At 37.0% G+C, this 26,389-nt stretch overlaps 1 protein-coding gene across 50 annotated transcripts in view; it reads right to left on the bottom strand.

The window, feature by feature from the left end:
- The window catches only part of NRCAM (neuronal cell adhesion molecule), a 286,106-nt gene that overhangs the window by 15,620 nt on the left and 244,097 nt on the right, over positions 1–26,389 (bottom strand). For 18 of the 50 annotated variants that reach the window (XM_058297194.1, XM_058297195.1, XM_012527213.4 and 15 more), the window contains 8 exons: positions 24,944–25,045; positions 18,256–18,453; positions 18,101–18,171; positions 16,861–17,086; positions 16,277–16,392; positions 15,016–15,220; positions 12,546–12,668; positions 11,766–11,942 (listed from right to left, as the gene is read on the bottom strand). In XM_058297194.1, the coding sequence (XP_058153177.1) occupies positions 11,766–11,942; positions 12,546–12,668; positions 15,016–15,220; positions 16,277–16,392; positions 16,861–17,086; positions 18,101–18,171; positions 18,256–18,453; positions 24,944–25,045 (1,218 nt within the window). Of the gene's footprint in view, positions 1–10,726; positions 10,763–11,756; positions 11,943–12,545; positions 12,669–15,015; positions 15,221–16,276; positions 16,393–16,860; positions 17,087–18,100; positions 18,172–18,255; positions 18,454–24,943; positions 25,046–26,389 lie in introns of all 50 variants that reach the window. The other 32 variants (XM_058297182.2, XM_071215220.1, XM_058297174.2 and 29 more) reach the window with 3 other exon arrangements.

The following is a 26,389-nucleotide window of genomic DNA, read 5'->3' on the forward strand; positions in this document are numbered from 1 at the left end:
GAATTAAAACTAAAATTAAATAAGTGAAAATACATCTTCTTTTGAATTCCCATCCATATAATTCCCAATCTAAAGCCCAGGATTTAAGAGATTTCATGTCTTATCAGGAGACTCTAAAATTACCTTAACTGCTTTATGCAGATGCAAATATAAACCCAAGTTCTGAGAACCATTTTGCATTACACACACAGACACACACACACACACCCTGAACGAAACCTTAGAGGTTCCAAGTTTCAATGGAATTAAGTTTGGGTAGGATGGTGAAAGGGAATTTTAACTTTACCTGAAATGTTTATAATAAGATTATATTCATGCTATTACTTGAGTAATCATAAAATAATGAAACACACAAAAATATAAATAATATGAGAAAGAAAATAAGCCAGGGTATGAAATTAGCTTTGTTTCCTAGAAAGTATTTTGAACAACACTCTTCTACTGTATCATGGATAACCTGTGGTAGCAGGTCTCAGGAAAATGCTCTTGAGTAGTGTAATAGAATAAACACAGAAGAGACATGGTGAAAGAAATTGCTCTTTGTTCTTTCTTTATCATTTGTGAAGAATTCACTATGATTAATAACTTCCTGTTCAGTCAAAATAATTAGAAATGCTTAGGGAAGGAGGAAAATTATCTTGGCCAAAGTTTGGAGGCAGTTGACAAAAAAGCTATTAGGAGGCCTGGCCCAGTAAAAACACATCTGTTTCAATCTCTTGTGATATGAGGGAAGAAGGGACATCATGATGAAGGGAAAGAGGCAATAAAGGAAGGAAAGAGGAAAGGAGGGGGCATGCGTGCCAAATGCTGCTGGAATCATAAGAATAGCAACATTGAGGGTTTGCCTAGCAAATAGTCCTGTAAAAGGTAAAAAAAATGCTACCGCTTGATTTTGAGTCTAACTCTAGTTAGACCTGCTAGCTAGGAATACATGTGGTCTCCAGGACCCAGAAGTGCTGAATGGACCTACCAAGTGCTACCTGAAGTGGTTTGCAAGTTTCCAAGACTGTCCGCTTCTTGGTGTGAGGGACTTTGTGACCCCATTCAGAGTGTGAGATGAGACTTCTTACTCTGGGGTCATAAGGCTTACCTTTTAATGCCAGCTCACCACATCTCAGCTGGGTGACCTGAGTAAGTTACTAGCTCTCTGAGAGTATTTACTTGAGGTAGAAGTGGGCTAATGACAGAGCCTACTTCATAGGATTGTTCTCAGGACTGAATAAGGAAACCCCTGAAAAGCATCCACTTGGTGTGGATTAGCCCTCTCTAAAGGATGGTACTACCATTATTCCTATTATTAGCATTCTTGCTGTACATGGACATGCTATCTACTTGAGCTTTTAGTATTTTGAAATTAAAAGATAACAGTAAGAACAAGCATAAACCTTATAACAGTAAATTGTGTACTGATTAGATGTTCCCCTTCTAAGTGTAATACAGTATTTTTCTAGAACTATATACGTAAATGGTTATGAAAACACAAGGACCAGAATAAGAAAAAATGCTTTTTCTTTGAAGCATTGTGATTTTAGCAAATGAATACTTAAAAATATAGTTTAGTCAGTTCTTGGATATTACTTTTGGTTTATTTCTTTTTTAAAAAGTTACTCATGGGAAGCGGATTTGGCTCAATGGATAGAGCATCCACCTACCACATGGGAGGTCCAAGGTTCAAACCCAGGGCCTCCTCACCTGTGTGATGAGCTGGCTCACGTGCAGTGCTAATGTGCGCAAGGAGTGCTGTGCCATGCAGGGGTGTCCCCTGCATAAGGTAGCCCCACATGCAAGGAGTGCGCCCCATAAGGAGAGCTGCTCAGTGTGAAAAAAGTGCAGCCTGTCCAGGAATGGCGCTGCACACACGGAGAGCTGATGCAGCAGGATGACGTAACAAAAAGAGATACCGATTCTCAGTGCTGAATACAAGTGGACCCAGAAGAACACACAGCAAATGGACACAGAGAGCAGACAACTGGGGAGGGGCACAGGGAAGGGGAGGGAAATAAATAAATAAATCTTTAAAAAAAAGTTACTCATGATTATATATGTTCTAAATTCTAAGAAATGACTTTAAAAATCATAATGCTTAGGTAATGAAAGACACAAAAAGTTGCATTTTGCTTACAGGTTCTACAGGACACATACCATTTTCTGAAGAATGCATGAAGTGACTGAATATCATATGTATGCAAGAACTGTAAAATGAACATTTACCACACAATCCATATTTACATTTAAATAAATAGGGATTGTTTTCAATCTTCTGAACAAATATGAATATTCTTTTAGTTTACATGAACATTTTTCTTTATTCTAGAGACTTTGTTATTTGTATATTTTGATAATGTTCAAATAACTAAAATAAGTAAAATTTGGTGTGATAAAAACATAATGTAAAAGCGTACAACTTCTTCCTGTAGACAAATTTAATATTTATATCAGTTGTTGTCTATCTAAACTGCAGGGTTCTCTGGGATATATCCATTTGGACATGAAGAATTATGACTTTATCAGGAAGATGTATTTCAGCTTTAAAAGCTTTTCAAAAAGTCCACTTAATTCTGAGGTAAAATCTATACATGTAAATGATATGAAAAATTGAAATATCTAAGTTAAGTTTAAAATAAACTTATTTATCCCTGCTTTATAATGGTTTTTGGGTAATAACGTGATTAGAAGATGATCTGCTCAATTCTGCAATTTATTTGATATGAAAAGACAAAGACAAAAACCAACACTTCCAACCTAACTGTGCCCCACAGAAAGACATCCATGACCTAGACAGGAACACAGCTCTGCTAGCCCTGTCTCTGCCTAGAGCCCTTAGCAGCTTCTGCAGTTGGGTGAGAGAGCTGATGGGATGCATGTTCCACCTGGGCTGGTCTCAAGCACATTCTCTCAACTCATAAAACCAGAGTTACCCTCAGCACCAGAATGAACTTTGTATGTTATTTCTGGCATTAGACACTGTGACAGTTTGAGATTATCTTTGTGAATCCCCAAAAGAGAAAGATTACGCTTGTAAGCTAACATATTCCTCTGGTGATAGCTTTTGATTGCATTAGATTCAGCTGAGATGTCTTTGATTAAATTACCTGTGAAGATTAGAGCTTTGATTCAATCATGCCAGTAAGGCATGACTCAGGTTGAGTCCCCACCCCCTTTGGTGAGCCAATATAAACGGACACTCACTCAAGAAGACACACAGGAAGACAGAGCTCTGTCATTTTTGATCCTAGAGCCCTGGGAAGAGAGATGAGCCATTTGCCTGATGGTTGGCAGCTGACCTTTGGAAAAAGTCAAGACTGATACAGGAAGCCCGAGAGACAAGCTCTATGCCACCCTACAGCTGAGATGGGGAAGAAGCTGGGCCCACGGAGCCTTAAAAAGAAGAGGAACCCAGGAAGGAGAGAACAGGCAGCATCTTGCTTCAATACGTGGCAATGGACTTTGGTGAGAAAGCAACCTCGAGTTGGACAATTTAGGGCCTTGTAACTGTAAGCTTTTATCCAAAATAAATACACTTTAATAAAAGTCAACAGATTTCTGGTACTTTGCATCAACACTCTGTAGGCAAACTAATATAGACAGACCCTTTAACCCAAAGAAGCTTTGAGAACCATTTATGAATTCTTTCCTCCGTTCTCCTTTGCCTATGGAAATTTTGCAAAAATGACAAAATTTAAAACTTTAAGGGAACAGAAGTCACTTAATGCCCCAGAGAGGAAAATTCTTTATAAGCTAAAGACAAAATCTAGGATACTTAGATTTATTATTTTAGATTATTTTAAGTCTGTTCAAGTCAAATGAATGAATTTAAATGAAGACTTACAGAAAATATTTTCAAAGAAAAACAGAATATCCAGATTACATATTAATTGCATTTATTCCCATTATATTAAAACTTATTTTTAATGCAAAGAAAGTTAATTTATCCAAAAACTATGAAACTGTTGAGTTTTGGTAAAGATGTTTATAAAAAGAACTGCTATGTGTTAAACAGCTTAAATGGACTGTGGAAAGTTTTTTCTTTTAAGATACACACAATGAATCTTTTGGTAAACTTAAATGCCTCCAAATTTATCCAATTTACAGACTTAACCTTTTCAAAGTATTGGTATTCCTAAAGGGAGAGCTATTCTAAAAATATTTAATTGTATGATAAAGGCCTAAACAGAAAGTTGGACTATATTCAACATTCTGTCACAAAGATTCATTGGCAACCAGCTTATTATCTGTATTAGGTTGGGCACTGGATTTCATAAACTGCTGAAAATTAAAGCAGCTACATCTCCTGGTAAATATGACCATGGAGTAAGTAGATTACCTAATTTGGGAATATATCAAACATAGGAACATAATGGATACTCACCCAAATTGCTAATTTTCCATAATTTCTGATAAATTCTCTTGGACAGTTTGGGCAAAATGACTATTTTCAAGTCAGTTATTTGATTTCTGTGATATTCAAGGTCTAATTTGAACAAATTTTTCTTATTTACTGTATTTATGAGTATAATTATTATTACTATTTCTTATATGCAGTGAGTCTTAGAACCAGTTTTTAAGCACTGTGATAGGAAAATAACATGCAATGGAAATTACTGTGCCCCTTGCTTTTAATAATATACAAAAAGGGGATTCATAGTTATATAAAACATAGAGGTTGAAGAGTCACTAATAATTTTTAGGTAAATCTGACTCATTTAATTGGGTCAAGATGACAAAAAATGTTCTTAATCTCCTGAAACGTATATCTCCAAAATAAAAAGTTGGGTAATGAAAAAAAAAATTTTTTTTTTTGAGGTACTGGGGCCAGGATTCAACCCCAGACCTCGTGTGTGGGAAGCCAGCACTCAATCACTGAGCCACATCAGCATCCCTGAGTTGCTTTTTTTTTTTTCAGGAGGCACCGGGGACTGAACCCAAGACCTCCCATGTGGGAAGCAGGCGTTTAACTGCTTGAACCACATGTGCTCCTAAAATTGTTTCTTACTGCCTGCTATATTACAGTCAACATAAAAGTTCCCATGCTCTAGTCCCTCATATTCCCAACTGATACTGCCACAATTCTCAGCTGGACAGAAGATTGCTGACCCTGGGATTTACTGCTTGAACTAGATATACAATAGAAAAATAAATCAGAGAAACAATCAAATTGCAGCACCACACATACAAATATAAAATAAGTTTAAATATTCTGAAATTTTGCAAATAAAATTACATTGGAATTTACTGCTGAAATTTAGGGTTCACTCACACTTCACTTTCATTACAGAAAGTTTTTCATTTATTATATTACACCATTAGGAAATAAATTAATATCAAATAATCATAATAATATTATTATGAGTTCTATTATATGGGTCCCAAGTAACATTCATTATTATCCAGCAGATATGGTCCCAGGAAATATCGGTCTTCATTTACTGATATATGGCAGAGAGGAGGATTGTTAAACAATGCAGGGGATAGAGTCATAGAATATCAGAGATTGCAAGGTAAAACTGAAAACAATGTGGTTGCTTTTCAATTCGATTTGTCATATCAGTGTGGGTCTTTAATCAATTTGTGTTGGAGTGAGAAAGAATGCTCCTTAGAATAGTGGCTTTTGACCTGTTTCTGGGTCAGAGATTTCTCTGAGAATCTGATCCTGAGGAGTTCATGGACCCCAGGTGAGGAATTCCTGCTTTAGAGAATGTTGGATCTTAGGGTATGCTGGAAGAGAAGCTGCAAAATGAATTGCCAAACATGCTTTATCAGAAGATAAAAAAGAAGTCAGAGTGATTTCACTTGTCACATTGCAGAGAGCAAGACAGTCTTACCTGCAAAGTGCTCATTATACATCATAGTCTAAAGAATCATAATGCAACCTAAGCAGCTTCTTAAAGCACCAAATTAAGGACAGTCTGTGATGCTTGTTATTTACTAGAGACATCTAAAGTCAATAAAATATATTTCAGTATCTGACACTGACAATTCTGTCAGATCTACCTCAACAGCCTAAACTAAAAATGACATACTTACAGATATATTAACTTGGGTAGTAAAGAATAAACAATAAGATCATTTTGTTATCCCAGAGAAAATATCCTAGGATATTAAATCAGAAAGTGCAAATGGTTTACTCAGACTTTAAAATTAAATTCCAAAATATTTCGTTTAGTTAGAAGCTAAAAGCCTCTACTGAAATAAGTTTACTAAAATAGCATTTCTTTGAAAAGTATACTAAAGAAGTTGAAGTGATAAATTTGACCACTGAAATATAATTCGACAATAGTTGTATATTATGTGCCCTCTATGCTAGGCAACAGGAAAACAGCAGAGACAAAACTGATTATTGAATTATGCAGAGTCCTTCTGAGAACTGAACCAATTTTACTTTTCTGAGCTTTTCCTCTTAATGGAATAGATGTTAGGAATATGACAGAGACAGTAAATATGTACATTTGTGTTAAACATCAGTGGCAAAAGTTGTGCAATCATGGAAATGAAGAAGATAATCTTGGAGTAATTATGGAAGATGTTCAAGGCAGAAACATAGCAAAATACTTCCAAGAGAAGGGCACTTAACTTATTCTTAAAGACACCTAGAGAAAATATCCCGATATCCTAAGATTATGTGTTTGGCCACTTTTATCATGAATTCCTACTCTCCTTCCTTTTAACCCCATTCGTCCACTTTCTCATTCACAGAACAAATACCTACTGAGAACCAATGATGTGCCGGGCAAGGAACCCACTGGTATCATCTCTCTTCTGGACTTTCCCAGAAGTCTGCATCTCACCCTTCTTAAAAGCCTTTCTCTGTGGGTAGCCACCAGTACAGTTACCTACATGTTAGCTTTCTGAACTACAGATCTGATCCTGTCACCTCCCTGCTTAAAACCTGGATGGCTTTCCTCTGCCCACAGGTAAACCCAAATACCTTAGAAAGGCATTCATGGCCACTGAGGGTTCTTCACATCTGGCTCCATCTACCTCTTCAAACTCATCTCAGGTTCTTGTCTTTTCCAAACACACTCTACATTTCAACCAGATTGGACTGCTGGGTATACTCAAATCATCCTGTGAATTTTCAGAACTCATGCCTTTGCTTATGGCCCTCTGCCAGAATCACACCCCTACCCCCATCACCCTGCCCCAAATTCCATTTGTCCCTTCCGGCTCAGTTCAATATTTTTTCCTCTATAAAGCGTTTCCTGACCCTCCTCTATGTCTGACAGCATTATATTCATAGTAGTTTAGCGCCTATTACTCTTGTTATGTGTTGATCTTTCCTGCCATATTTTAAGCACATTGAAGGTAGGATTTAAGGCTGGCATATTTCATGTGCCAGATAAACATGTGCTGTTCAACCGATTGAACCTACTATGCAGTCTTATTCCATACCCCCACGTCCTTCTTTTTCTTATTCTTTAGCCCAATACTGATTCTTCACATTTTCCTTGCTTCTTGGCCTAATGTAGCAGTGGACCCAACTCTGGATATAATAATATAGTAAGTGTCTGATCACAGGGAGTACTTCGCCTGTTCCCTCCTCTGCTCAGTCCTAACTGGTTGACCAGAGCAGGCTGCTAATTAGGTCAAGAATCCAGGTTCAGTTGCTGTCTGCCATTTAGTTTCTCTCTATTCTTCCTGTATTTGTATAGTCCAGCTAGTCACTCCGTGTTCTGATGGTTGGTCCTAAGGGTGAGAGAATAAAATCCTAGGGAACATAACTCAAATCCATTATCTACATGCTTTCTGTTCATACTAATAGACACATTTACATTTCTTTTGGCAGTTTTCCCAGAACCTCAGATTCTGAAATGACTGAAAGTAACACAGAAATTCAACAAATACTGCCAAACAACCACAATTCTTACACAAATATTGAGGCTTCTAACCAAGAAGTGAATGGATCAAAATAAATGTTTTCTGAAGATCTCAAGAGCATTTCCATGCTCAATATAAAGATATTGAGGAGAATGGTAAGAAAAACAATTAGTATGGCTTAATAAAGTTAATTGAATTATCCTTGCTTCTACTGCAAGGTTTATATAATGCTTTTGTAGTTAAATATTTAAAAGCTCAGGTTTCATTAACATTTCTTAAAATACGTAAGAAAGATTTAAAACAATGTAAGCTAAAGTGCATTTCTTTTCCCTTCCTCAATCAGGAGTGAATTTAAAATAATATAAGAGGCTGATGATTCATAACTAAGGATATCATATATATTTTCTTGTAATAATTCATCTCTAATTTACTAGCTTTCTTGCTGTTTTAAATTAAAATATAAAAGATATATAAAAATATTTAAATTTGGAAGAATGGTGGAGAATTTTTTCTTCTCTTTCATAGAGTATCTAAACTCACTTGGATAAGAGAAATAGAGAAGGGGATAGAATTCATTCTTAGATTGAAAAATAAATATTTTTTTAAGGAAGGAAACCTAGGATAACAAATTATTCTTGAGGAATTTAAAATCTTACCATGGTCAAATGTCATCATTTTATATAAGCAATGTTTAATTACTGTTGTACAATTAAAGAAACAGTATAGAATATAAGGTCATATTTAGCTTTTTTCTTTATTTAAACACTTTTCTGTCTTATCTGAGATCAGTAAGATTTACCATTGGGGACTCAAAGAACCTTCAGACAGCCCTTTTTTGCTTGTTTCTATAATCACAGTTCACAATTTGAATTAGTGTAACATTAAATGGTAAAACCGAAACTAATAAAGATTTCTTTTAGTTTTAATTCATTAAAAATGGGGAGGGGTGGGGAGAGGTAATGCTTTTCTCCTCTTCTTTTTTTTTTTTCCCCCTTTCTTTGCTAATGCTTTTTTCCCTCTTCCAAACATGAAAAATCAATGAAAAAGACTGGATTCGCATCAAGCAGCACAGTTACTCTGTAACTATCTCTAGGTATACCCACAATGGCATATTCACCACAATGGGAAAATAGGCCAGGCTTTTACTGGATTGCTTCAATTAAAGGATACAAGGGGAACACAGTTGTGATGGTTAGGTTATTGTGTCAACTCAGCCAGGTAATTGTGCTCAGTTGTTTGGTCAAGCAAGCACTGGGCTAACTGTAATACCAGGGCATTTAAGGACTTTAGTCAACATTGACTTTCCTGCAGTGGTAAATCATAGATAGCTGGTTATAATTACATTAATAAGGGGATTGCCATCAGCAACGAGTGACGCTTAACCCAATCAGTTGAATGCCTTAAAAGGGGAAGTGATTCCAGCCTTGAGAGAGAATTTCCCAGCTCATCTTTGGACAGCCAACATTTCCCAGAACTCATGAAGAACCTTCACTGGACTTGTTTGCAGCCCTTGGTTGCAGCCTGCCTGTGGAACTGGGACTTGTGCATCCCCACGGCTGCCTGAGAGACTCCTATAGAATCGCATACTATTGACAGATATCTCTTGTTGATTCTGTTTCTCTAGAGAACCCTGACTAATACAATAGTGGTAAATTACTGTAAAATAATCATGGATTTTAATTATTAATGCCTAATTATTCCAGGAAAGAAGCATTTATATAAAAGTTTACCTCTTCTAAAATATTGTGGATATTTTGAATTTTAAGAACTTTATCCTTTCAAGTCTAAAAACACATATATAATTCATTATCGATTATATTGAAAATCTCTATAGCTCTTTTTCAGTTACTCCAAAATCTGTCTCATCTCCCACAGCTCTGAATAAAAGCTGATTTCTAAGAAAATGGAAGAAATGTATCAGGCTTAATTCTACTAGATTTGATTAATTTAGGGTAAAACACATTTCTTTTAGTTGCAGTTTTTCCTTCATTCCTATTTGTACTCATGTCATCTAAGCTGAAGAAAACCCTTGAATCCAGGTACTCCACCTAAAATCTGAGCTCTGTGCTAGGTCTCTACTATTCCCCAAAAAGCTAGCTCATCAACCAAGAGTCAAGCATCAAAGATTGTGGGCTCTCTGGGATTGCCACAGATAGAAGACATTACAATTTATTCAAGCATTCTTCTCCCAACAAATCTTTATTACCTAGAGGGTTGTGAAAAATAAAGGAAGACAAAAGTAATCAATTGTGGGTTGTTGGTTATAACCCAGAAGGAGACTTGAGCAGTTTGGTGAAGACAGGATAGAATAATACAATAGAGCAAAGCACACAGGCTGGCCGGAAGACTGGCTTGTTTCAGTCTGATTGGGAGAATTTTAGTTCCAGGCCAGTTGGAGGGTACTGTTAAATGAAATTCCAAAAGGAACGTGTAATGTAATGCCAGCAGAGTGTGCACTGTGTCTACAAAGAGTGCAGCTAAATCGGATTAGAACGGAAAGCTTGGTTGATCTGATTTCTCACAGGATATTTTTATCGCAGGACATGTATTTCTGAACCCCTAATTCATGGCATGGCCATATAGAGGATCTGTGACAAATCCACAGTTTTGGTCCTGTCTGATCCAACCATAATCATATATTATTAATAGCTAAGATTAGAATTTGTACCAGGGATAAATCTTGAGCAAAATTTTTGGGCGAGTTCTAAGTGTGGCTTTCTACTTATAAAAAACAAAAAGACTAGGAATCAAATTTTAAAGCCAAAATCTGCCAAGGTCTTCTCATTTTATTATTTTTCATTTGGTGTTTAAAGCACGTTTTATTTTCCCTTTTTTATCCATGCTGCACTTCCCCATATTTAACATTGTAAATTTCACACATGTATAAAGTCATGCAGATGAATTATTTTACCTTTGCCTGCACCTACATCAGGTGGAAGAATACCAGCTTTAATGAAGGGAAACAGAAATAGGACACTATATAGTTAGATGTAACATACCCAAGAGCATGTGTAGTGATATAAAAACACTTAGTAAAATGCTAAAGCATGCAAGAAAAATGATGTCTGCCACATCAGGTACAGGGGCAAAGATACACTGGTACCCCCAAACTTACGTAGTCATCAAATCCACACATTACCTAAGTCACTTATTCATGGCTATTATCTAAGAAGCCTTAGGATAGTTCAATTTTGTATGCCATGGAAGATAATCAAATGAATAGGCAAGTCTACAAGTTAGAGACATGCAGGAACAGAAAATCCTTTACAACAATTTTGATCATTTTTATTGAATCTGAAATTTTTACAAAGATTTTTAAAAGTATGAAAGGAAGTATTAATTCCTTTTCTAGGTCGTTTAATGGGGTTATTTTTCTTTTTTTGTACCAGATGATATACTGAAACATAAGGTTCTAACTCAAACACAAAATCAATGCACTATTTAGTAAATGATCTGCTTTCCTTGCTAGAAAGCTTAAATCAATAAGTGGACTAGCAAATTATTTTCCATTGAATCAGGACTAGAAGGAAAACTACATATATTTATGTATATAGAGGTAAGTGTGTCTATGTGTGCATATAAATGTAAATTATATGTATGTATATATATATACGAAATTGTAGATTAAAAAACACATTACCTTGAATGTTGAATTAAAGTGTGACAAAATATTGTAATTTTCCTTTTCCACCCCAATATTTTAATGTAACTTTAAAAGTTTCACATGACTAGGAAAGCAAATATCAAATAGTTATTCTAATATGAATTAAATAATTGCCTTTATAATATATGTGAATGATAAAATACAAATAAGCATTTGATTTATTTAGGTAAGATGGATACTCCATGTTAAGAAGGAAAAAGAAAGTATAAATTAACTTAAATTTAACTTAAAAGTTTTTGATTCATGCCACTTATAATTATATGGATTTTATACATACCCATCTTACCTTCATCCACAGTTGTTACTGCCTCCTCTGTTATTTGACTTCCAGATCCTACTGATGTTTGTGCATAGAAATAAAACTTATATCGAGTGCTGAAATTTAAATTTTTTAAAGTCCAACGTGTCTTGTTGGCAGGAATTTTTAAATCTACCAGAGGTCCTAATTCATGCGTGCTATTAACTGTTAAGAAGAAATAACAAACAAGTGCATTCACAATTAATTGCTATAGGAATATTATTAAAAATAAATGTGTCAACCCAAAATGTCAAACATGGATTATAGTGGCTTTTATCATCATATTTACTCATAGCCTGACACAACTAAGTGATAATCTTTTATGGCATAACAAGAGGAAATATTTTCTCCATTGGCTTATAAGCTAGAATAATTTTATAGTTGAATCATTACATCATTTCTTATGATTGTTTTTGCAGCTGATATTGTTAATTATCTCCAGACCTTATTTTCAGGGGTCCTGTGCCAATGGAACTCCTTTTTTTACCATTTGCTAGTTACAGATACTGCCTACCTAATCTAACAATAGCACCCACTGTAAACCACATTCAAAGGTCTGTTTATTCCACAGATTAATTTTCAATAGATTATAGGACAAATAATTTTTCTTTAAAAAGTAAAATTTGAAGTTCATTCTGGAATTACACTTGAAGGCATATATATACACATGCATATGCATATGCAGATACAGAGAACCAGCTTATATTTTAAGAAAAGTGCCTTCTTTTTTAACTGTGTTTCTCTTTTCCTTCCTCCCAATTAACTTACTTGGCTGATATTTTAAGGTGTATTCAGTCAAAATGCCATTTGGATGGCTTGGTGGATCCCATTCCAAAGTGAGAGAGTCAAGAGTTGGATTCACAATCTTCAAAGAGGATGGGGCGCTAGGGACTTAAAATGAGGACATATGGTCAACACAAAGATTTTTGAATGGTTCAGAATGTTTTAAAATGGCATATTTTACCATATTCACACAATTCCTCATTGTTGTTGTTTTCTATAACTTATTCTTGTTCTCATTCAGCTAAAAATACATGAATGCAAACTTGTAATGGTTATCCATTTAACCATTCCCTGCCTTTTCTTCTCAAAATTTCCATTTAGGTTCATTAAAACCCATCCTCTCAAAATACATCTTTCCTATGGACCTAAGTCACCTATTTTTAGTTATTCATTTTATGATTGGTGTCTTAGTAAAGCAAATTAGCCACCAAGTGAAACTATTTTAGCCAGACCTCTGAATGGAGGTAGCTGTGTTCTGGGCCATCAAGGACCATTTTCACCAACAAACCAAGTGTCTTCCAAACAGCCAGAACACGCTGCCTGCTGGGCTTTGGACGGGGGCCAGGCTGCCCAGGAGCAGTGCTGTTCCTACGTCATGAGGTGACAACTGCTCAGGATCCAGCGGTCATGGACAGGCCCCAGTGCAGGCACAGTCCTGATCCCAGAGAAGGCCTAAGAGGCATCAGGTTCTCTGTGGCAGAGGCTGGCATGTTTCCAGAGGAAAGGTGCTCAGTCTTCTTCCATTTACTTCTTCATGAGGATGATGGATGGTGGCAGCTCTCCCTCATAATGGGTTACCTGCCCCCTCCACCCCCTTACCCAACCTTTCGTCTTCCTTAAGCCCATTCATGGCAGCACATTCCATCCTATCACTCTAGCTATATATCAGGAAGACAACCTGAATGTCTCCTTCTACCTCATTCTCACCACTTCTTGGGACCTAAAGTCCTGTCAATTCCACCTCCTTAATCTCACCCATATCCATTCCCTACTCTCCATCACTGCCCCATTTCAGGCCCTCAGTGGTCTTTGCCTGGCCCTAGAACAATGCCTGGCAGACATAGAAGGCACTCAGTAACATTTTGTAGATTTAACCGGTGTAATCTTTCTCATCCCATGTAGTGGTTCTTAATTTTGGGGAATCACAGACCCCTTTGTTAATCTGATGGCACATTTTATATACAATTTTAGGGAATTCATGGAGCTTCTGAAGGCCACTCATCCATCCCCTAGGAGACTACAGTCCCCAGATGCCAAGCCTCTGGGCTCCAGGTGAATTGCACAATTCAAGACTATCAGGGACCCTCCCCGTCTGACACTTTCTTTTCTCATCTTTCGCTGCCATATGACTTGCAATTCCCTGAAGAAGCCATGCTATTTCCTATCTCTGTATCTTCAGAAATATTCTTTCCTCTTATTTTTATCCTTTAATATTCTGATCATCTTTTCTGGGATAGCTCCCCCAAATCACATAAAGAACAGTGTGGGGTCCCCCTAGTGAAGGCCTCGTGGAGAAGAAGCCCTGATTCTCCCAGGAGGCAGGAAGACAAAGGACAACAGTTGTAATGGGATGGGAGTTGGGACACAGGATTACTCTCAGGGGCTCTCAGGCAGCTGCCAACGTTATGGCCCTTTAACGAGGAACCAGAGCAGGATGCATCAGTGAGCTGCTTTTATCAGAAATATCTAAGGAATCCATTGACATTATCTGACTCATTTTCATGGCTGGGTTGATGCAAAATTCAAAACAGGTCAATCCCACTGTAATGCCATTTAAAGTCTTTATCTCTCTTACTATATGGCACCCTCTCTCTCCTACCCACTCAAGTTCCCTATATCCTGAGCCCAAACTCCTCCTCTCCCCACTGCTACATCAATGCACATTGATCCTTCCCTTCTGGCAGTGGCCCATACTTGCAGTAATTTTCCCCTTCTCTTCCCCACGCATTGTGTCAGGATTTCCAACCTAATACAGCTCCACTTCAGAGTAAACTATGAAGGTGCTCTGAGAAAGGTGCTATAGAAGTGAACTATAACTTAGAGAAAATATTTTCTTTTTCAGGTATTTTTCTGAGGTTATCACATTTAATTCTCACACTTTTCAGATGATGACACTAAGGTACAGAGGGTATATAATTTCTCCAGGTCAGAAAGTTAATGACCCAAAAAAACATCAAATTAGTGAGGTTCAGTCAGTATAAGTGTAGAAAAGAATTTTAAGTCAAAGTAGAGAGGATTTTATGGCAGCATTTGTGTTCTGAAGCCTTCCATGTACACCTTAGGTCACATGTGAGCTGACATTTTTTTTTTTTTAACTCTGGTGTGCTGTGTTCATCTATGGGGAGATCACATTTGGTTTCAGAATATACTTTATTTGGAGACCTTTTTGTCATGCAGAGCCTGCCCAGGCTGTGCCATACATTCCTAGGATCTCAGAGATATGTCCATCCCATACCTCCTTCTGGAGTGTTAAAGACTCTGTCAGGGCTGGCTGGACCCTCTCCCTTTCCATTGACCACTCGGACATTCACTGCATAGTGGCTAAAGGGCTCCAGCCCAGGCAGCATGCCGTGAGTCTTGCTGCCTTGGAAGGTGAGGATCTTTTTCTCAATGTGACGTCTGCTTCTTTTAGATGAACTCTGTGCCTTCCAGTAATAAATCTGAAACAGCAAGGATAACTGTTAGTGATGTACAAAGGAGCAAATAGGATTCCTCATACTCACAAAATTAAAGTTTTGCTGTCATATCCAGAATATTACCTTGGTATATTTTAGAAGAAAATTACCAGTAAAACCAAAGGATATTGATTTTGAAGCAAGAGATAAGGCAAGAGAAGAACAGATAGTAAATAAAATAAAATTAAGAAAACATGACAAATTGGACAATACTGTTTTGGAGGAAGACTATAAGTGTATTAAATGATACAGCATAAGACTCCAGAACATGAGGCAAATGGAAGACAAAATGATTTAAGTGCCCTTGACATGTATAAAATATTTAAAAAATAAGTGTTGATTAACTTTGGTTACCAATCCAGAATTGTTTATTAAGTCCTATAAAATTCTTAGAAATTTAAAGGTATTTTCAAGAACATCTATCAATGCTAGGGGAAAAAAAAAAAAAAAAAAAAAAAAGAATATGATGCAGTGCAAAAAGTGACCTCTAGGGGTCAGGGCTTACAAGTCAAAGTAGTGCCTTTTTCCATGTGTGCAGACAGTTCCTTGTTTACCAATCAAAATCTCTATGCATCAGTCTTTCTGTGCTTCCCCCAAATGAAGATAATTGATGTCCATAAACTTGACCCAGTTGGCATTGACATGATCTTGAGGTATAATCTCAATTCTCTTTTAAAAAGTCTAAATTATTTTCAGGATACTTTTGTGTTCAACATATGTGGCGGGTATTGCTTTAAAGTTAAGTGCAACTTGTTACACTCTAGTTCTTTAAAAATAAGTGTGCACTATTTGGTGCACATACCAGTTCTTTAGCTGGCAGAATGTTAGATCATCTGTTGGAAAAAGGGAGAAAACTTTTTTTTTTCCTTTAAATGCATTGAAATTTTGATTCATCACTAACTGGGCTACTTCAGATGCTGCCCTGCCTGAGGTTCTAAAGCAAGGGAACTCTCCAGCCTCATGCTGCAAGCATGCGTGACAAGCGTTCACCAGGCCTTCCCTGATGCCCAAGGAAAGAACGAGAAAGGACCCTTCACTTGCCCGATAGCCTTGCAGGTGTCCTCGGATACTCTTCAGAGGCACCGGGTCCCAGTGCACCTCGGCTAAGGTACTGTTCACCACACTCACACGCACATTCCCAGGAGCCACCATCGGGACTAAGGAGAGGACAGGGCAGGGGTAGGAGCATCAGTGTCATTTTGAATTTCATGCAAAAATGTCACTGTCTCTAATACCTGTGGCTTCAGGCATGCCCCGCCCAATTTATGAATTATCAAGTGTGGAGAGTAGATTTTTTGGTATCTGTTCATTTGACTCTGTGAGAACAACATATATATATTTAAAGATTTATTTATTTATTTTTCTCCCCTCCCTCCCCACCCCGGTTGTCTGTTCTCTGTGTCATATATATTTTTAAGTAATCATCTTTAACTTTTTGAACATCGCTTTCTTACATAACAGGCTGTTTAAATTCAGAGCTATTAAATGAAAAATAATTGTTGCCTCCCTCCCAACCTATGCATCCTTGGAAATGGCCTTGGCATTCACTTTGGGGGTACATCCGTTTTGCTGGGATAAACCTAGTTTTTCATAACAGGATAAATGAAACAGTATGATTTACTTACGGTCTTCTCCGGAATGTCCCATGACGACAGCTGGCTCTGGAGCAAACCCCATATCATTCAGGGCCTGCACTTTTATCAGGTAGGGAACAAAAGTTGGTGTGCCTGAGACAATATATTTGGATACATTTGCCACGACCACAGATGTCCATTCATCATCACCATCTTTCTGGCGCCAGCTAACTTTGTACTGAAGGCCTGGCCCATTACATTCAAAACCATTCAAGGGCTAAAAGAAAAGCCAAATACCACAGTTTATAGAACATATTGTCTGCACAGTCTTTCACTGTAGCAGCAAATTCAATTCCCAGACTAAAGAAACTGAACATTGAAACACCAAGATACAAGCTATTAACAGTTTTTCTCCAGGGAGCTTTTATTGTTTTACAATTGTGATGAGATTCTAAGCTTGCTTGTAATCAACATTTCAATGGATGCAAATTACTATCTTGAAACAGTCAAACCAAAGTGGCAGTTTCCTTTACATATATATTTTTATATATGTATTATATATTTTGGCATACGTATTATATTTATAATTCCTTTATACGTGATATGTGAGAGCCCATCTTCGTCCATTTTACTAGGAGACTGAACCTCATGAACTGATTCTTTCTTTTAAAAAATGGTTAGCCTGTCATCCTATCCTGTTTCTACATGTATATATTTATGCATATACATGCATATATATGTATGTATATATGCATACAGTATATATATATATATCCAAAATAACTTTTTAAATTACATAAGTAAATATGTGTTAATTTTCAAAATCTAGAAAATACAGATAAGCAAAAACAAAATAGAAAAATTACCTACTGGGAATAGTTTGGTGCATGCCCTCCAGATGGTTCTCTATGAAGATGCTAATACTGAGCACATGTATGCTCCAGGCACTGTTCTAGGTGCTTCACATGTATTAACTCCTGTAATTTTATGTGGTTGGTTCTATTACTATTCTCATTATATAGATGTGTAATGGAAATGTTAAACAATTTGCTCAAGATCACACAGTGAGTTAGGAAGTAGCAGAGCTGGGATTTGCACACATGCATTTGGGCTCCAGACACTACAATTTTAGCTACCACATAATACTATCTCTTAAATATAAAGACTTAAAACATATTTTTTCAAAAAAAAAAAAAAAGAATAGACGGTATTTAAGTCCAGGTATCTTTTTAAACAACTCTTCTTTTTATGCTAAAATATACTGAGGAAAGTTGAAAGCATCATGGCTCACCTTCCACGTAATCACCAAATTATCAGGCTCCGATCCTAGTCCTTCCACAGCAGTGGGGTTTTTATCTGGTTCTAGAAGGTAAGCAGCCACAAGTGTGTTAAGTTTTCTCTGTTTTGAATAGTGCTTTGTTTCATATTCCAGCAGTCTTGCTTTACCTGCTGCTTTAGTCAGGTACTGCTCGGATGGATGACTGGGCAGGCTCCTCCCGATGCTGTTGACTGCCACCACTCGGAAGGAGTAGTTCACGTAAGGAGACAGCTCCAGCTGGGCTGTGGTCTGGGTTCCAGAAACTTCACTTTGGTGGTGCCACAGCCCCATTTCATGCATTACATCTTCATATTCAATGATGAATTCTGGACAACAAACACACAATTTCTAAACAGTGAATTCAGTCACCCAGGGGGTTGGTTGCTAGGGATAACTAATAGGGTGATTAACAAGAATAGCCAAAGACGAATTATTCTATTTCAAAGAAAATTTTCATTAAAATATTTTGCTTGCTGAGTTCCAATACCATCCCTAATACTTAAGAACACCTAATAATATTTGGTATTGTTTCTCTAGTATGCTGAGTTTAGATACTTAAAACTGTTTACAAGTGATCCATATAAGCCTAGGAAAGTTTGTATGAAAAATGGCCAATTTTATTTTCACAATAGAAGAAATTAAATTAGATATAGTGAGATGTCATTTTCCACTTAGAGAGGCAAAGATCAAAAAGTTTAACACACCTTATTGGTCTGACACAGGGTAACAGGCATTCTCATATTTCATCAGAAGTATAAGTTTGTACAATTTCTACAGAGGACATTTTGGGAACATCTAACAATATTTAACATCACATGCCATTCAACTGAGAAATTATACGTCTAGCAATTTACTCTGAATAAATATGCTCATGCATATCCTCAAGGACACATGAAAAAGAATCCACCTTCTAGTATTCTTTGCAATGAAAACAACTTAAATATCCAACAATGGGACACTGATTAAACTACGGCACAGCCACACAGTGGAATACTCTGCAGCTGTAAAATGAATGGGACTAATCTATACATAATGACACATTATGATTTCTGAAATATTTTGTTATGTAAAACCAAGCAAGGTATAGTAGAGTGTGTTCCAGATATGATACTTGGGTAAAAGAAAAATTGTTTACTATGATACATACACACACATAAATGCTTGAATGTACACCACGTATTACCTCTCAGAGGATACACACTCATAACTGGTGTTGCCAGAGGAACTGGGAATCAGGGATGGAAGGAAAATTTACTTTTCAATGCATACCCTTTTATATCTACTAAATTTTGTCATATATACATGTTTTGTATCTACTAAATTTTGTCATTTATTCATGTAAACATAGGTATTTATATATTTGTGATTGTTTACTATGTGCCAGGTACCATTGCTATGGATTATAGATATAAGGATGAATTAAAAATATACGTATTGCAGTTCTCCAGGCTCAGTACTTGGAGTTCTTCTTCCAAGCTACACTAATTTGCTGGGAAGTTTTGTCTCATAAGCTGATGACTTTCACATTTATATCTGCAGCCCAGGCCTCTCACCTGAATGGCAAACTTGGATAGCCAAGAGCCTACTCCACAACTCTACTTGGTTGTCCATCAGCGCATTTTAACCTGGATATGACCTAAACTGAGCCCACTCTTCCTCCCCAGCTGGTGGTAACAACTCAGGTCAAACCTTGGAGTCCTTTTAGTTTCTCCCCTTCTTCCATATTCACAATAGTTCTGTTGACTATATCTTTAAAATCCACACACAATCTGACCATTTCTCAGGACTTCCATCCTCTCAATCCATTCTAAGCCATTCCTTTTATCATCTATTGTGAGAATTATTGCATATCTCTTAAGTCAGAAGTTTCTAGATAGTGTATAGTGTACACATATAGTGTACTAAATAGTTTTTTTTCAAGGCTGCTACAGCCTAAAAGAAATGTACAATGTTTCCACTTAGTAAATTGTTAGGTTCATACAATTTAATAAGTTTTTTGTGTTAATACTTAGAACCTATTGAGCACTGTACAACTTCTCAAACTTTATAAACTTCCTTTCCTGTTTCATACTGATTTTCATGTGGTGCTTACTTTTTATTCCAGCAAATGCTTCACAGAGATATGATGTCATCAAAATACAATTTAGAATATAATGTTGAAACTGTACACTGCTTCAAGCTAATAGTCCACATGGTGTCTGACAATGTCACTGTTTTCCTCAAAAATTTAAAATATCCTGAGGCTTCCCTGTGGGTTTACTCTAGCACCACAAGGCACATCAACACACAGTTTGGGAATTGTGGTCCTAACTGAAAACCCTGTTTCTACTCTTGTCCTTCTGTTGACCATTTTCAATAGAAGAGCCAGAGTGATCCAATCATCACATTTCTGTTCAGATCCCTCTAATGGGTTCCCAACCCTTGCAAGGACCTGCAAAGCCCCGCATAATCCACATCCCTTCCCCCCCCTCCCAACTCTTTCCCTTTTCCACCTTCTCTCCCACTTGACTTCCCCATGCCCACTTCATTCTAGTCATACTGGCCCCCAGTAGGCATCCTCCAGTCTCCGGGCCTTTCTACAGTACTTATTCTTTGTTTTCCCTTAACGTTCTTCTTCCAGATAACTACGTGGCATGCTCACTCACCTTCCTTCTTATGTCTTTACTCACATACTCAAATGTTACCATCTTAGTTTGGCCTTCTCTGACCACCCTATTCACAACTATACTTCCTCTAATTTCTTTCTTGCCTCCTCCTACTTTGTTTTTTGATTCTCCCCCCCCACCCCCAATACATATACACACACATACACATCCAGTTTCAAGACATATGTGTATGGACGCATGTGTATGAGTCCTCTAGGAAGCAGATAAGACAGAACAGAAATGCAAGAGATTTATAAAAGGGGGAGCAACTGCAGACCACAACTCAGGTCTGATATCTATAAAAGTGGGTAGGAAGAAGGAGTTAAATTGGGCAGGACTATAGCATGCTCTGAGAAAATCTCATCCAGGTCAATAGAAAGCCCCACAGTAAGGTTTGCCTACTATAGCAGTCCTGCATTGGGGAAGGTTCAGCTAGGAACACCCCCTGGGCTCCATCACTCACAGGGAATAGCTCAGGGAGAATGCAACTTCAGTGTAAACAATGCAGCAGGTGCCTGAGTGTCAGTTAACACCCCTTGCAGAGTGTTGCATACATATCTACACATATATGTACACACACATGATGACATTATATACAATAACATAATACATATTATTAATTTTATCTTGTAAAATATGAGCTCCATAAGGACAGAGATTTTTTGACTGTTTTGTTTTTGAACAATGTCTGGCACATAATAGGCATTCAATAGATATGTGTTGAAAAAAAATAGATATGTGTTGAATGAATAAATGAATGAATGAATGAGTGAAAATACTTTGGAATCAAATGACATCCTTTTAATATAGATAAAAAGAATCTCCAAGCATCAGAGATAACCAGCTAACTCTGGTTAATATATTGAATTAGCAGGAAGGCTCAGCATGGTTCATGAATATTCTGATCAAAGACACTAAAAATTCAGTTAAAAAAGGAGGACCACTAAATAAGAAAAAAATACAGAGGAGGCTATTGTTAAATTTTATTGGAAATATTATGCTTTACCAGGAGGTGCAATAAATCAACACACATATCATTTCAGTATAATCTTCGGTAATCACCAGAGAGTATTTAGTCTTCCTGCAGCATCTTCCTGAAGATAATAATATACTCAGGCTTGGGACATGATTGTGTCTGCTCTTTCAAGCATCTCTTCACTTTTACAATTAAAATTCTGAGCTAACTACAGTCTAATTTTATTAAGGGCTTCCATTATCCTTATGGAAAGGTCCCTCACTTGATTTTATTCCCTAAGTTTATGCTATTGTGTTAAGGAGCTAATATTGTTCAATGTGACACTACAGAGGGGGCTAGTGGAAAGAAAGAGACCTAAGTTGGAAGTTAAGGGACCTGATGTTCTGTTACCAACTTGGGTATGAAAAGTTACTTTACTCACTGTACTAGTTTCTTGACTGCTTAAACAAACACCATACAGTGGGTTGGTTTAAACAACAGAAGTTTATTGACTTGTGGTTTCAGAGGTTAAGAAGACTTGTTTTCTCCTGGGATTGGTATCTTCATGCTGGCTGGCAATCTTTGCGTTTCCTTGGCTTTCCTGTCACATGGCAAAGCTCATGGTGGTATCTTTTCCTTTCTCTTCCAGGTTCTGTTGATTTCCAGCTTCTGGCTGTTCCCCATGACTTCTCCTTTCTTGTGTACTTTCCTTTGCTTATATGGACTTCAGTCATATTAAATTAAAGTCCACCCTCATTCAGTTAGGCACACCTTAAATTATATCTTTGAAGGTCCTATTTTCAAATGGGATTCACATCCGCAGACAGGAGTTGAGAACTGAACATGCCTTTTGTGGGGGCATGATTCAATCAATCCCCAAAGTTCACACTTTGGACCCCAAAAAGACACATTTTTTTCTCACATGAAAAACATTAATTCCATTACAACATCCTCAAAGTCTTAAGGCTTTTCAGTAACACTGCCAAGTGCAAAGTCTCATCAAAATCATTTATGGGCATGGCCCCAGAGTAAAATTCCTTTGTCTGAAGGACCTATGAAACCTCGAAAACAAGTTATCTGCTTAAAGTATGCAATGGAGAAACAGGCATAGGATAAACTTCCTATTCCAGAAGGGAGAAACTGGAAGAAAAATAGGTCACTGGTGCTAAACAAGTCCAAATCCCAACAAGGCAAACTTCATTATGTCTCAAGGTGTGACTGCCATCTGTGGCTTGGTTCTTTGTTCTCCAGGCTTGATGGAGCAGTAGCCCCATGCCTTCCAAGAGTTTGCACAGTGGCCATGTTCTTCCTGAGCATTGGTGTGGAGACTCCACTCTATCTGAGCAATGGGATGGAGGCCAGGCTCTCTATAAACACTGGGGCACAGGCCCAACCATCTCTGAGCATTGAAGTGGCAGCACTTGCCCTGAACAATGGGATACAAGGCCTACCTCCTCCAAGCACAGGGGCAGACCTGTCCTTTTCACACATGTGGTGGACTTGCTCTCTTAGCCTGTGGAGATCTTGCTGGTTCAGACCTCAGATTCCATGTTTCTGCCCTTAAAATCATTCTTTCTTCAATTTGTTCTCTGTCCCATTCAGTCATTGCTTTCTATTCATACAAATTTTGCAAAAATTTTGTTGACTTTGCATGCAGTTTAAGGAAATCCAAACCATCAGACAATAGAACTTTCTACAGATCCTTCCTGGATAACTGCATTTCCAATCCTAACTTTCACTTTCTGGATCCATGTTCAGGTACACCTTCTTTAGCAAAAGGCTGTTCACTTAAACCCTCACCTAGAGCTCTATCCTCAGGGGATTCACTTCTTGAAAGCTGGTCTTAGTCTCAGAGCATGCCATCTGGATAGGTTGAGAATTTTTCAAATCATCAGTTTCTATTTTTTATGTGTGTGCTTAGCAGTTCAATCCTCAGTTTACCTCTTTCCTCTTTCAGTTCAGTATAACCTGCTAGGAGAAACCAGATTGCACCTTCCACACTCATCTTGGAAATCTCCTCAGCTAAATATTGAAGTTCATTGCCTTCAAATTCTCCCTTCCATCCAACATGAGAATTTAATTGCCAAGTTCTCTGTCACTTTATAATAAGGACCATCTTTCTTCCAATTTCCAATGACACATTCATCATTTCCCTCTAAAGTCTCATAAGAAGTACCTTTAACATCTTTATTTCTACCAAAATTCTGTTCATGATGAATTATTATTCTCTATGATGACACTGACTCTCTCTAGAAAAGCACTCATCTTTTTTATCCCTCAACAATTCTTCTAGTCTTTACCCATTATCCAATTCCAAATCCATTTCCACATTTTTAGGTATTTATAATAGCAGCACCCCACTCCTGGTACCAAAAACTATATTAATTTTTGGCTGCTAAAACAAATACAGTAGAATGGGTTGGCTTAAACAATGGGAATTTATGAATGGGCTTCAGAGGCTAAAAGACTTGCTTTCTTCTGGGGTTACTACCTACTGGCTGACTGGCAATCTTTGGTTTCGCTGGCTTTTCTGTCACATGGCAATACAAATAGCTACATCTTTTCCTTTCTCTTCTGTGTTCTCTTGGTTTCCAGCTTCTGGCTGCTCCCCATGACTTCTTCCTTGCGTAATTTCCTTTGCTTATAAAGACTTGTTCCATGTTGGATTAAGACCCACCCTTATTCAGTTTGGGCACACCTTAACTAACAACATCTTCAAAGGTCCTATTGACAAATGATTTACAACCATAGGACCAGGGCTTGGGACATGAACATGACTTTTGTGGGGGACATGATTCAATACCCAACACTAATCAAGTCAATTTCCTAATATATAAATTGGTGACTAGAATACCTGCTCCTCCTATCCTTTTTTCCCAGAATAAATGGGAAAAATGAATAAGATTCATCTTTCTACTGTGGTAGAAATTAAAAGTAATTCTTATGGATCTTAAATGCAAAATGAAGTATATTTGCTTATTTAACATCTTCATAAAATGATTTGTGCCCCCTACCAATTCCCAATTCCTGTATCCAGTAATAACTTCTGCTCCAAAAAGAAGAGAGAACATAAATAAATAGAAGTATTTTGGTTCTATCAGTAAAGAAGCAGAGAATGCCAGCAAATATCTTGATGAAGAATTTAAGTTGAATATTATAAAGTACTTAAAATTGCCATTAAGTTTATCAGTGATGAAAGTAAATGACATCACATACTTGTAATAGGGCTATTGTTGTCTTCGCCTGGTGTCCATGACAGTTGAACACTTTTGTCGAGATGATTTGTCAACTCTAAATCAAAGGGGGCATTTGGGACATCTGTAGACCAAACACACACAACATGGTTAACCATCCAACCTTTTGAGGTTCTTTTTTATTTGTGACATTATTCACAGAGTGGACATAATAAAGACACACCACAATTAATAGTCAGTGGCATGCAACTGAAATGAAATGGAAACAACTGAGGTTGCTGGGAACACACAAGCACACCCAAGGTAACCCAATAATAAGGTCTACTTGTTTATTTTTCAATGAGACAAAATCATTTGTTAACAACATCAGTGAAGAAGGGCTGTGTGGTTCTCCAGCATTCTCTAACTGTGTGTCTTTTCATTAGCATAAAAAGCATAAAAAATCATATCAAAGCTTAATTTTAATAAATGGGAACAGCAAATGATGAAAAACAAATAGTAACAAATAAAATTTACTGTTAAAAAGATTCTTTTGAAACATGCTAAATTACAGATTTTTGGATTTCTGAAGAATATATTTTTTAAAGGAATTCTAAAACTGTTGCTCTATAGTTAGTCCTTAGTTCGTATCCTTAAGGCAGAATCTTGGCACCATTGATTATCTGCACATAAAGAGGTGTGCTTACTCTCAGGGACACAGATACTCTTCTAGGACAAATATGCCCCAGATGCATGTCTGCCTCTTCTATTGGTGGCTCTGGTATCTGAAGAGTTGACATTCATCCCTCGCCTTTTCCTGACCTTGCTCCTGGGAGAACTCTGGTTCTTTGGGGACCAGAGGCCATGTAAAAATACAGACACTTCTTTTCCTATCAGCAGAGAAGCAGTGAATGTCTGCAAGGGACAGATCTTCAATGGGATAATTAATGATGGATAAAATCCAGGTGAGATTTTGCCACAAAATTAACTTTTGTATTTATAACTGAATAAGATTGAGGTTTCTCTAAGCAGAAATATTTCTGGAAATAAGTTATGATTTATTTTCCAGACTCAAAAAATCACACCATATGAATGTGTTCCTTCTTTTGGACATACTTTAGTGATCTATCTTTTGTCAACACCCAGTGAATTAGTTTTCTTGATAATGTTGTTCTAAGCATCCATTTTTTTTTCCTGTGTAAGTTTCTTGAAAATGGAATCCCAAAACAACTTTTATTTTTCCAAAGCAACTTTTAATAGATGTAGAAAAAACCTAAATTGTGCAATGATATTTTAAATAGTTTTTCATTCTGTAAAATGTGAATGATGGCTTTTGAAAAAGTACTATGCTACTTTACAAGGAAGTTATATTGAAAAGGACTTTCGTCAAATGAAATCATTTTATAATAAGTGAAACGTCTAGACACAATTGGCAATATGCTCAGAGAAAATTCTATGGTTACAACAAAGAAATGATTTATAGCAATAA

The sequence above is a fragment of the Dasypus novemcinctus genome, chromosome 5 (genome assembly GCF_030445035.2).
Source record: "Dasypus novemcinctus isolate mDasNov1 chromosome 5, mDasNov1.1.hap2, whole genome shotgun sequence".
NCBI lineage: Eukaryota > Metazoa > Chordata > Mammalia > Cingulata > Dasypodidae > Dasypus > Dasypus novemcinctus.